This window comes from Myotis brandtii, unplaced genomic scaffold, assembly GCF_000412655.1.
Source record: "Myotis brandtii unplaced genomic scaffold, ASM41265v1 scaffold220, whole genome shotgun sequence".
NCBI classification, from domain to species: domain Eukaryota; kingdom Metazoa; phylum Chordata; class Mammalia; order Chiroptera; family Vespertilionidae; genus Myotis; species Myotis brandtii.
Window position 1 is genome coordinate 499722 of NW_005358250.1, and position 12443 is coordinate 512164.

Sequence of the window (12443 nt, forward strand, 5' to 3'; positions counted from 1 at the left end):
GGGGGGGGGGGGGGGGGGGGGGGGGGGGGGTGGGGGGGGGGGGGGGGGGGGGTGGGGGTGGCAATGGGGGGATAAGGACACATATGTAATACCTTAATCAAGAAAAAAAAGAAAAAAGAAAACTAAATAGTAAATGGATATAAAAAACAGAATATGAAAAGCTCTATAAATAATTTACAAATTGAAATTGCAATTAAAAACCTTTCTGCATATAAAATCCCAGGCACAGATGGCTTCACTGGTGAATTCTAGCAAACGTTTAAAGAAGAAATCTTAGCAAATTGTACAAAACCTCTTTAGACAGAGGAAGAGGTAATGCTACCCAACTCATTTTATGAGGCCAACTTAACCCTGGTATCAAAACATGACAAAGATATTACAAGAAAATAAAGCTACAGACTAATATCCTTATGATCATAGATTCAAAATCTTTAACAAAATATTAGCAACTCGAATACAGCAATATACTAAAGGACAAAGTGGGGTTTATCCCAGGAATACAAAGGTGTTTAATAATAGGAAAAAAAAAATGAACTCACTACAGTAACAAAATAAAGAAGAAAACATGTATTATCTCAATAAATGCCAAAAAAGCTTTTGACAAAATTCAACACCCATTTATGATAAAAATTATCAGCAAACTAGGAATAAAATGAAATTTCTTTATAGAAAAAGGCATCTATAAAAAAATCTATAGCCAAGAGCAAAGTGAATGGTGAAATATTGAAGACTTTCTTTACTGAATTATGGAACAAAACAAAAAAATACCCACTATTACCACTTCTATTCAACATTGCATTGGAAGCCAACATAATAAGAAAAAGAAATAAAAGCTATAAACATAGTATTTGCACATAACAATATTTTTTACATAAACTGCACCCCCTCCCATCTATAAAATCTATTACATTAAAAAAAATTTGAAAGGTCATGAAATACAATTCAATATACAAAAATCTAAATATTTCATCTTGATATGATCATAAACAGGGTTTTTCCTTCCGTTACATCCTTCATCTGGCTATTATTGTTTGTGTATGTGACAGCTATTGAGTTGTGCATATTAGCTATATACCTTGTTACATTGCTAAATTCTTTCACTGTTCAAGCTAGCTTTATCACAGATTCTCTAGAGAAATATAATTTGAGCCATATCTGAATACTTCATTAAAATTTTCTAGTGGTCACATTTAAAAAAGTAAAAAGAAACATAAAAAATTAATTTTAATAGTATTTTTATTTAATTAATAATTATCTCTAGCCCTTACCTATCAGATCATAAGAATCTGTCTAAAACACAAACACAATAAAATACCCACTCCGATGGTTAAAACACTTCACTGATTTCTTTCTGGTAAGTCCCTCTGAACAGGCACTGCTTATTATATTATTCTTTGTCTGACTTTAATTTTCTGATGTATGCCCTGTGTTTCGAATTTCAGAATCATTTTTTTCCTTAGCTTGTGCTTTGTACTTGATAGTCTAGGCATCCTTCAGCAAATCTGCAAAAGCCTTCCCCAACTTTCCCTCTTTTCACCTATTCAATTTGTAGGGTATTATTTTGAACTTTACTTCTGGGTAACTCTTAATAAAGATAATCTATATTATCAATATTAATGTGGAGCTAAAAAAATTTAATACTTCTTTTTTGTTTTGATGCCATTGTGGGTTAGCTCTTGCCAAGTCAGTTAAGTTGATAATATTATTTTATTTTATTTATGTTATGTTAACATAATTCTACACACACACACACACACACACACACACACACACACACACGAAAAAAGTGTGGTGATGCACTGTCACTAAAAAGTATATGTAACTAATAAGAGGCGCCATAAGCCCCATATCCAAATAGACTTCCAGGTGTTATAAAGCAGAGACAGACTACCAGTAGCTATACCAGGAGTGTAACAAAGGACAGAGAAACTTGCACATACTCAAAATATCCTGAGGTGAGGTAGGGGGTCCTACCCAGTGCCCCTAGATGGCTTTTCCAATCCCTTTTATTTCCATGAAAATTAAATTTCCTAGGAATATCTCAATTGGCATAGTTGGTTGTACACCCACATATACAGGTGGCCTTACTCAGTTATGAATGCCTTTCTCTGTGAGAGCTATAGTATTATATTTTCTATGGCTGAACAGCTGGTAGTGACTGGCCTAAAAAATTGACTGACTTCTCTTGTCCAGATGTAGTATCTCCCACTCTTGATCCTTCTCATTCTACTTGCAATACACATTTCAAACTCATCCCAATCCTGCCAGGTAAAAAAGGGCCCTGGAATTTCTGGTAGATTTCACTATGCATTTCCAAAATCACTGATGGAAACTCTTCCCATAAGAATCACATTTCACAATTCTCAAAGTACTTTAACATTATCTTACTCAATATTCCTCACAATTATCTCAGACTTATTTACCTAATGGTTATCTCTAAACTTTCTTTGAGGCATAGAAAAGTGAAGTGTGTTACAGTAGAAAGAACATGAATTCTGAAGTCAGAAACCCATAGAGCTGGGTTCAGGTCCTTGAAAATCACTTAACTTCTTTGAATTATGGGTTATTATGACGTTTAACATATTTTATGACCTACATTCTTTTCCATGGAAAGTTCTAATAAGACTGGCTGTACTGCAATTATTGACTATGTGAATGTAACTGTATTCATCCCTAAGGTAGGCTTCCATGTTTCTATAGATCAGGTGCTATATAATTGCTACTGATTTGAATGAAGAAAAGTTATGGGGAAAGAGGGAGGATCCTCTTATTTGATGAAACCTTTTACTGAGGAAAATACTTGGTTTATCACTACCTGGGTATTATGATAAAAGAGATTATAAAAGCACTTTTCAAATTTTGTGAGTTACCATTCCTACCCCTAAGTAGCAAAATATAAAAACTACCAGAAAATTCCCTTACCTAACATAGCCATTATGTCCAGAAGTTCAACTTGTGCTGAGACTAAATAAGGGGTAACATTAAGCATGTACTGTGACCATTGAGAATATAAACAGAAAAAATACGACCCTCATCTTCAACAGTTAGGTCACAGTATAATTCCCTTCTAAGGGAAGTGAGAGTGCCTCTCCATTCTACACTAGTTAGGCCATTGCTGATGTGCAGAGTTCACTCTAGGCACAACACTGTAAATTGACATGGATCAAGAAGAGAGTCCAAGCTGACGAGGAGCTTATAAACGATCCAATCTCAGAAATATCTAAAGAAAAAAGATCTGGAGGAACAAGAGTATCAAGAGCTATCTAAAAAGGTTTCATATGAAACAAGAAACGAATTTGAGCCCTGGCTGGGTGTTTTCCTGAGCACTAAAAGTTTGCAGGTTGGATTCCAGGTCAGGGCACATGCCTGGATTGCCAGCTCCATCCGCAGTAGGGGGCATATAGGAGGTAGTAGATCAATGTTTCACTCTCAAATCTGTGTTTCTCTTTCTTTCTCTCCCTTCCTCTCTAACAATCAATAAAAAATCAAAAGAGCTCTAGCTGGTTTTGGCTCAGTGGATAGAGCATCGGCCTGAGGACTGAAGGGTCCCGGGTTTGATTCCAGTCAAGGGCACATGCCCAGATGGTGGGCTCAATCCCCAGTGGGGAGCGTGCAGGAGGCAGCTGATCAATGATTCATTCTCATTCATATTCTCTCTCTCTCTCTCTCTCTCTCTCTCTCTCTCCTTTCAATAAAAATATATTTTAAAAAATTAAAAGACAAAAACAAAATTTGAGCCAATGGAAAGATACTGGGGGAAAGCAGATTTCAGCTCAAAATAAAAAAAGAAAAAGAACATTTTTAGCCATTAAGGCTATCATAAGCAGAAGGAAGGTGCTCCTTTGAGAGGTTATAATCTCCCTGGCTCTGGAAGAATTTGAGGGATAGATGTTTTTTTTAGGGGATGATCTTAAGGTGAGTCCTGAGTTAGGTAGGAGGTTGAATTTGATGACTTCTGACCCCGAGATTCCAACATTCTATGGCTTTTTACCTTCCTGAAATCTCATATTTAATATTAATTAAAACTGGCTGAATCTTAATCAAAATAACTTCTAGATGGGATATAACATAGTAAAGGGTGACGCTGAAAACTTTACATATTGGGAAGATGTTAAGCTTATGTTGGTAGACAGAAGTTTTCCAAAATTGTAATTTTTGCCTGAAAGTTTAAATTTATCATTCACAACAAATATTTATAGGTTGTCTTCCTTAAAGTGCCCAGCTCACTTAACTTTGGAGAAAGTTTCTGCCAAATATCCAAGTCAGTTGTTTTTTTAAGTAAAGATGATGTTCCATGAAAAAAAGTGGCACTTTAGTTTGCAAGTGCCAACTCAAACAATCAATAGTGGTGGTTGCCAGAGGGAAGGGGGTGGGAGTGAAGGGGGTCCTAATATATGGTGACAGAGAAGATTTGATTTTGGATGGTGGGCACATGGTGCAATATACAGATCTTGTAACATAGAAACCCACAACTGAAACCTGTAAGTTCCACCCCAATAAATTTAATAAATGTATTTAAAAAAATAATCAAACAAGTTCTTTTTCCGAGACAATCATTACACTTGGATATGTGAAAGATAAACTGAACTCCAGAGGTTAAAAGACTTGCCAAAGATCACATAGCTAATGCTAGGATTTGAATCTGGATTTTTTGGTCTCCAAAGTCCATGCTCTTTCCACTATATTACCCTGAAAGCAATTACAAAACAAGAATATATCGAGTAAAGAAAGGAAGATAACGAACCAAACATGTCTAATTTATAATAATGAAGGACATCAGGGTATTGCTGATTTCTAGGTTTCTCCAATAATCCTTAGTTAGGAATTTTAGTTGTCCAAAAGAATTCATTATCAGATCTCTCCTCTCTGCAGCATGAATACTGTATATGGAACTGGAAACAGATTCATAAAATGTAAGTAAGCCCAGCTTGTGTGTGTGTGTGTGTGTGTATGTATCTGTATCTGCACAACATAGAACATAAACCATGGAAAAGAAAAAAGAACATGGGGAAACCCATTTCGTTTATCAGTTTCTGGCCTGGGATCTTGTTTTCATTCACAGCAGTGTATCATTGGTCTTGGCATAGTAATTTAGAGGATGTGTTCTTTATTAGCTTTGCTCAACTTGGCTGGGTTCAGCTATGTGCTGCCAGCTGGGCTGTTGCCAAGGCTGAAACTCCATTCCCTTAAATTCCAGTTCATTTAATAAAGCATGGGTTGCCTTCTGCTCCTATCTAACTCAGTTAACACTTGCAGTTCTCTACATCTAGCTCCTTCTTTCCCTCTTGACCCTTATTCCTACGGCATAAATAGAGCACCTCTGCAATTATAAAGACATTCCGTGTTTTCCTGGGGTTTTCTTAGGCTGATAAATCTATACAGACTGGGGAAAAACAGAAGGATAATAAAACCATGCATGATGGGGCCATAAGCCAACTTCAAAAACCTCAAATTACTGAAACTCAAAGGAGTGACTGACTTCAGCTGTCTAGGGCAATAGCTAAGAGGATTCAAGAGCAATTTTAGCAAGTGGAGGGCTATGTCTTCTCAGATGCCTAAGCTACTCAGGGAGGTGGCATGAAAGCACATTGTGAGAAAGCACCTGCTAATCAGCCACAGTCAAATGAACACAGTCAGCTTTCTGTAGCATAAGACGATGAATCTTAAAATCTTACCAACTCCTGCCTTTTTGCCAAATCACCCGCCCTTATAATCTTGTTTTTCTTTGCTTTAAGGGTTTGCCAAGTTTCCCTCATCTTCTTGATATACATGAATATTTGTTTTGTTTTTCTTCTAGTCATTATTGATACACAGAAATTCTCATTTATAACTGTAACTAGAGGCCCAGTGCATGAATTCATGCACCAGTGGGGTTCCTTGGCCTGGCCTTCGGGATCGGGCCGAAACCAGCTCTCCGACATCCCCCGAGGGGTCCCGTATTGCGAGAGGGCACAGGCCAGGCAGGGGGACCCCACCTGTGCATGATCGGGGCTGGGGAGGGATGTGGGAGGTTGGCCAGCCTGAGAGGGACTGCAGGAGGGCTTCAGGGTGTGTCCAGCCTGTTTTGCTCAGTCCCAATCGGCTGGACTCCAGCAGCAAGCTAACCTACCGGTCAGAGTGTCTAACCCCGGGTGGTCAGTGCACAACATAGCAAGCAGTTGAGCGGCCTTACCATATCATTAGCATATTACACTTTGATTGGTTGAACTGACGGCCGAACGACCAGACACTTAGCATATTAGGCTTTTATTATATAGGATATTTCCTAAAAAATCATACACTTATTTAAAATGGAGGACTTTGCAAGTTGATGTGTATTGGTACTGGCGAAAAATTGGTGTTATAATAAGAGCTTGTCAAAGAAAACTACATGGATCTAAGTATTCCCAAGAAAGCAGCAGGTGTGGTAGGTCAAATATATGAACTGCCTAAGTTACTCCTCGCTATTCCAGGAAGTTTGAGAGATGTCAATTGTTTTGTTACACATGCCAAAAAATTGCTACCATTCTCAGGTATCTGTGGTTAGTGAAGGCAGGAAAGAGAACTGTAAACCCTATAAGGTCAGCTTAGGAAAGCTGGAAGGGAGGCATGGAACAGGATTTTTCTGTCCCTTGGGAAGATATAATTAGAATCAGTAAGAGAAGCCAGATTGCCTGTTTCATAATCTAGTGCCACTCATTTTAATTTCTCATATTCCTATTTCTATTTGTGTACAACAAGCATACAATAAGAGAAAACCAGTTATGGGAGTTCTGGTTCACTGTACAAACCTCATCTCATATATTTTTCCTGACCAAAATAGAGTACTTAAAATGCCTCTGTGTGGGTAGTTCCCTTTTCCTAGGACAGTGGTCGGCAAACTCATTAGTCAACAGAGCCAAATATCAATAGTACTTCTTCAAAATAGACTCGCCCAGGCCAAAAACCGACTTCTGCGCATGGGCCACGAAGTTTCAATCGCACTGTACGTGCGTGCCCGCGTGGGATTTTGTGGAAGAGCCACACTCAGGGGGCCAAAGAGTCGCATGTGGCTCGCAAGCCACAGTTTGCCGACCACGGTCCTAGGATGTCTAGGCATCCTAATTCAGATAAAACTAACATATAGTAGACATCCACTATGTGCTACATGGTGCTATGCATTTGCACACCCATTTTTTATTTAAATCACTCAATCCATCTGGAAAGGAGGCACTTCTTTATCACTTACACTGAGCCTAGCACTGCTAACACAAGGTTGCACTACAATTGTTGGATAGATGAATAAAGGCCAGAGTTTCCAGATGTGGTTAGAGTACAAGGCCAGAACGGAAATAAGGACAGAGATATTAGTGTGTGTGTATGTGTGTGGGGGGGGGGGGGGGGGGCTGGAACTAATATATCTGAGAGGGTAAAAGGAAAAGTAGCCAAGTGGCTGCCCTTATTAAGGCACCAAAGAATTTATTTCACTTATTACCCAATGTGCCCACACTTTTTCTCACATGGTTAGTGAAACACATCTTCTCAGGAGACAAGAGGGGAATATTGGGTGCCAGAGTTTCCTGTAGACAGGACACTGTCCTGCTTGCTGTGGCCTAGTAGAAAAAGCAGTTGGGTGGAAGGGAAGGGGACAGTCCAGGTGTAGAGGTGCACAAATATTTAGTGACAGAGAGGTGGGTGAATGTGGGCTTAGAGATGAGCCTCTCTGATATGAGTGCCCCTTGCCACTCTTATTTTTGGCTATAAGGTTTCCATAATTTGAAAAATAAAGCATTAGTTTAAATAATTTAATCTGTTATTAAAACTGCAGTAGCATTCTCACTTTTATAATTAAGTGAATATTAGCTTTAGGTGATAATGAATAGAAATGAAATCAGAAAATATAGCATGGTATATTTCACTTAGCAATTATTATTGAATAACCATGTCCCAAATGCTAGGAATATAAATATGAAGTTAATAAACTAGTTTCATTTAATAAGGATGCAGGTAGAAATAAATCCTAACTTCCTAGACATAGCAGAAAGAAGAATTTTAGCTCCCATATTAATGCTTATATTGAAAAACTAACATTATTTTACACGTTACAGTGGTAGCTACTTGCTAAGTAAATAGTTGTGATGGGTATTAAAATAAACTTTAAGAACTCACATTTTGGCTTCTTTATTCAAAGAAGATGTTCCTCAATCTTATCCATGTCACCACAATGACACTGCCTCAATTCTCTCTCTCACCTGGAATACTAGAACAGCCTGTTAACTCAGATCTCTGCCTTCAGCTTCTGGAAGCCACCCATCATTTCACTGCTACAAGAATGGTTCTTCTAAAACACAAATTTGACCTGCAATTCCACTAATTAAAGCCCATTCAATGGCTCTCATTGTTCTTGGGGTCAAGACCTAGATCCTCAAAATGATATAAAGGGAAGCTGTGCATTTCCTGTGCCTTCCTCCCCAGCTTGAAATCAGAGCAAGGGATGTTAAGTGGATTATTATGAGAGCTAAAGGCCTAATTAGCATTAATGACTATGCCAAATGCACTGAACTTTGTATTTGGTTTCTTAAATTTAAAAAGTAATGCATAGCTCTGTTTTCAATTTTAAGTCACAGAAACAAAAAGTGATGAGCTAAGAAAATAAAAAAGGTTCTGCCTTTTATAACCAAATACCCTGGATTAGTTGCAAACTTGGTATTTGCTAACCATCAAGGTTGGCTTGGCCCCAGGAGTTTAGGAGCTAAAAAGGATCTGGCTTAGCAAAGGAGAAACAGCTGGCATGCAGGAGTCCTCTTAGAGGGGCAGAGCCCTCTATGAGTAGAGGGCAGAACTAGGTGGTAGATGAGGTGAGGGATCTGAAATCAAGTAGGAGACGGTCACAGGCGTCACTGTTACTCATCCCCAAGATCAGAAAACTATACAGCATTACAGGGATGGAGGGGCCCTTAGGGATCATCTAGTTCAGGGGTAGGGGACCTTTTTTCTATCAAGGGCAATTTGGATATTTATAACATTATTTGATTAATATAATTCACTTAATTTAAATTTATGTTGCTATGAAAAAAGCTCCTAGATTTATTGAATTTCGAGTCCCGCCTGGGGTTGCCTTGGCAGGGCCAGACCAAATGATTTTGCGGGCCTTATACAGCCCAAGTGCAGACTGGACATTACCCACCCGATCTAGTTCAACCTCTCACATTTTGGAATGATTTGCTCTAATCCTAGTTGGGATTAGACCCAAGCTCAATGCTCTGACACTGCTTCTTTCTTATTTCATATCAGGAATCTGGAAGCCAAAATCCAGAATCTCAAATGAAGCTTTAAGGAGAGCCCAGAGGAGAATGGGGAGAGTAGAGGAGAGATGTGTGAAGGCAATATGGCTCAAAGTGACGGCCCTGACAGCTGGTCCTACTGAAAGATCTCCAAGGCCTCCCCCTCTAGACTGGGATATCAACAAAATCAAGTCACTTAATCCTCTGAACTTCGCTTTTCTCATAAATAAAATATATCTGAAAATAATTATTTCTAGTTCAGAGTTACCAGGAAGATAAAATGAAATAACGTGTTTAAAAGAATATTAAATATTGGTATTTTTTCCTACTTACTGCAAGCAGGAAACAACCTCATTACTTTCCATTTTTTTCACATTTACACACTAATGACCAGAAGGTAAAAAAGAAGGAAGTGACGGTACAACTAGAGAGAGAACAGGCTTACACATACAAAAAACATCTTGTTTTGTGAAATGAATTGAGTAACCACATTTTTTCCACATTGTATCACTTGCTCCTTAGCCAGGACACTGAGATGGCTGAAGTTCTGCTATTTCTGAAAGTTACATTACAGAACCTACTGCGGGTCTGGGGTGGGGAAGGAGGGAGTGTTGGAGGAAACAACCTGGCACTGGAATGACTGAAGGACATGGTATGAAAATGCCAATTGGAAGGTCTTTCTCTACCTTCTGAGCTTGGTCATCTCTGTTAAAAATCTAAGGTCTCCAGAGATACACAGAATTGGAGAGGAAAACAGTCAGCAAATTCCTCTGGAGGCAGCAACCACATAGTGAGTCATGTTGCTTATCAGCATGGTGTGTAGTCAGAAAGGAATGCATGTCCAGCAATTCTTAGACACAAAGACTCAGCTCTTCTGGCTCCTTAGAACTGCCTAACTGCTGTAAGAGATTTATTGATCAACATAACAGAGTTCTCTAGGCAAGAAAGTGAGAAAATAAACCTGAATATAGCCCGGATCAATAAGGCTTATCCTGTTTTAGTCTCAAGTAAACAAAAATGGCTCCACTACCACTTCCAAGGCACTTCTCTTCTTGCTGCTTCCACGCCTACTTTCATTTGACATTTTATTCCTATTGTTGCTAATTACTCTCAGGTAGACGTTGTGTGGTTTTTTTTTACCTCTTCCTACAGTGAGGTTTATTGGTGGAGAAACACTAACCATGAGAGATCTAGGTAATCTCCATCATCAATTTGGGTCCTGATTTCAAGAGCTCAAAGATGGGCCTTTACCTTTAGTGCCAGGAGGCTGTAGGTTGTCTCCAGTCAAGGAACACCAGCCTACAGGGAAGATGTCCCGGGAGTCGAAGCGGCACCAGTAGTCAAAGGCCCCTCGCCACCCATCAAAAGTGACAAGCACCTCTGAGCCCCGCACCTCCCCTATAGTGGCTGGGCAAATGAAATGAGGGTTCTTCCTGTCCACAGCTTCTAGCTTCATTCCCATTTTGAAGAAGTTGTGGGAAGGCGATGGTGGTTCCTAGATGAGAAACAGAAATATATAGACCTAGACACAAAGAGAGAGGCTATGTACGCCAAAAGACTGCTACCTCATTTGGATGATTAAAAAGGGACTGCTATGTAAGATTTAAAATGAAGATTTAGTCTTCCTTGAAATGAATTTCAAAAAACACCAAATATTTGTAACCCTAACACTGTGACGTTTTGCTTCAATATTTTTTAAGAAAGTAAAATGTAACAGGTAAAGTTGAACCCCCTTTTGTGCCCTTCCCCTATCACACTCCCCATGCATGTACATATCCATTTACATATTTTAAATTTTATATAAATAGTATTAACTGTACATATTCTATAAGTTGTTTTTTTGTTCAACATGTTTTTGAAATTTATCCAGTTCATTTTAACTGCTAATAAACCAAGATATTATATGTATATATCACAATTTATTTATTCTTTTGATGGACATTTAAGGTTTTTCCAGCTGTTCAAAAGGTTTTTAAAAAAATATATTTTCTTATTTTTATTGATTTCAGAGAGGAAGGGAGAGGGAGAGATAGAAACATTAATGATGAGAGAGAATCATTGATTGGCTGCCTCTTGCACACCCCCTACTGGGGATCAAGCCCGAAACCCAGGCATGTGCCCTTAACTGGATCGAACCTGGGACCCTTCAGTCTGCAGACTGATGCTCTATCCATTGAGCCAAACCAGCCAGGCTGTTCAAAAGTTTTAATGACCATTCTTGCACTTGTTCCTTTGTACACATGTGGGAAGGTTTCTTTAGGATATATACCTAGGAGTAAAACTGCATTATAGGATAAATATACATGTCTTCTACTTTATTAAATATTGCTAAATTGCCTTCCAAAGTGGTTTTAACATTGTATATTCTAGCAGTCTTGTCTTCTCTTCTCTCTCTCTCTCTCTCTCTCTCTCTCTCTCTCTTTCATGATAATTCACAATGTTATTGCTTAAAGTTCACAAAGAAGTGTTGTACATTCTATTCTGTTACCTTGGCTTTACTGTTTGATCCTACACCAATAACAGTCTCATTAAATGGATATCTAGAAGAAAAAAATCCCCTTATTTTGTCATTCTTCAATATTGTTTTGGCTATTCTTTCTCCTTGATCTTTTTATGTTTATTTTTTAACTTTTATTGTTGACACTATTGCAGATGTCTCCCACTTGCCCCCTCTTTGCTCTTTGGCCCTCACCACATTGTTGTCTGTGTCTGTGGGCTATGCATATACCAGTTGTACCGGTTAATAATTCAGATTTTGTAATCAAAGAAAACATGATAATTTCAAGAGAAACATCAAAAGTGCTTTATTCAAAGTAATGTCCATCGCTAGCTACACATTTCCGTATCTTTCAGGTAATTTGTGGATACTGTACCAATAGAACTTTTCTTGTTTTGAGGCAAATCATTCAGAGACCCAATTTTCCACTTCTTTGTACGTTTTGAAGTGCTGCTCAGAAAGTGCGTGTGCCATCGATCAGAACAAGTGGTAATCTGAAGGAGCAAGGTCTGGTGAATACAGCGGGTGGGTTAATACTTCCCAGGCAAGATCTTTTAACATGTCTTTAACTGGTTTTGAAGTGTGTGATGGCGCGTCATCATGAAGCAAAATTACTTTGCTGTGTCTTCTGGAACATTCTGGTGGTTTCACGATCAAAGTGTGGTTCAAATTGATTATTTGTTGTCGGTAGCGATCAGTATTAA

At 38.5% G+C, this 12443-nt stretch overlaps 1 protein-coding gene across 15 annotated transcripts in view; it reads right to left on the reverse strand.

Annotated features, from left to right (window-relative positions):
• The window catches only part of SCMH1 (sex comb on midleg homolog 1 (Drosophila)), a 106107-nt gene that overhangs the window by 38432 nt on the left and 55232 nt on the right, over positions 1–12443 (reverse strand). For 13 of the 15 annotated variants that reach the window (XM_005866046.2, XM_014539531.1, XM_005866043.2 and 10 more), the window contains one exon: positions 10494–10737. The exons of the other annotated variants lie outside the window; for them this stretch is intronic. In XM_005866046.2, coding sequence (XP_005866108.1) covers positions 10494–10737 — 244 coding nt within the window. The remainder of the gene's footprint in view (positions 1–10493; positions 10738–12443) is intronic. 15 annotated transcript variants of the gene reach the window in all.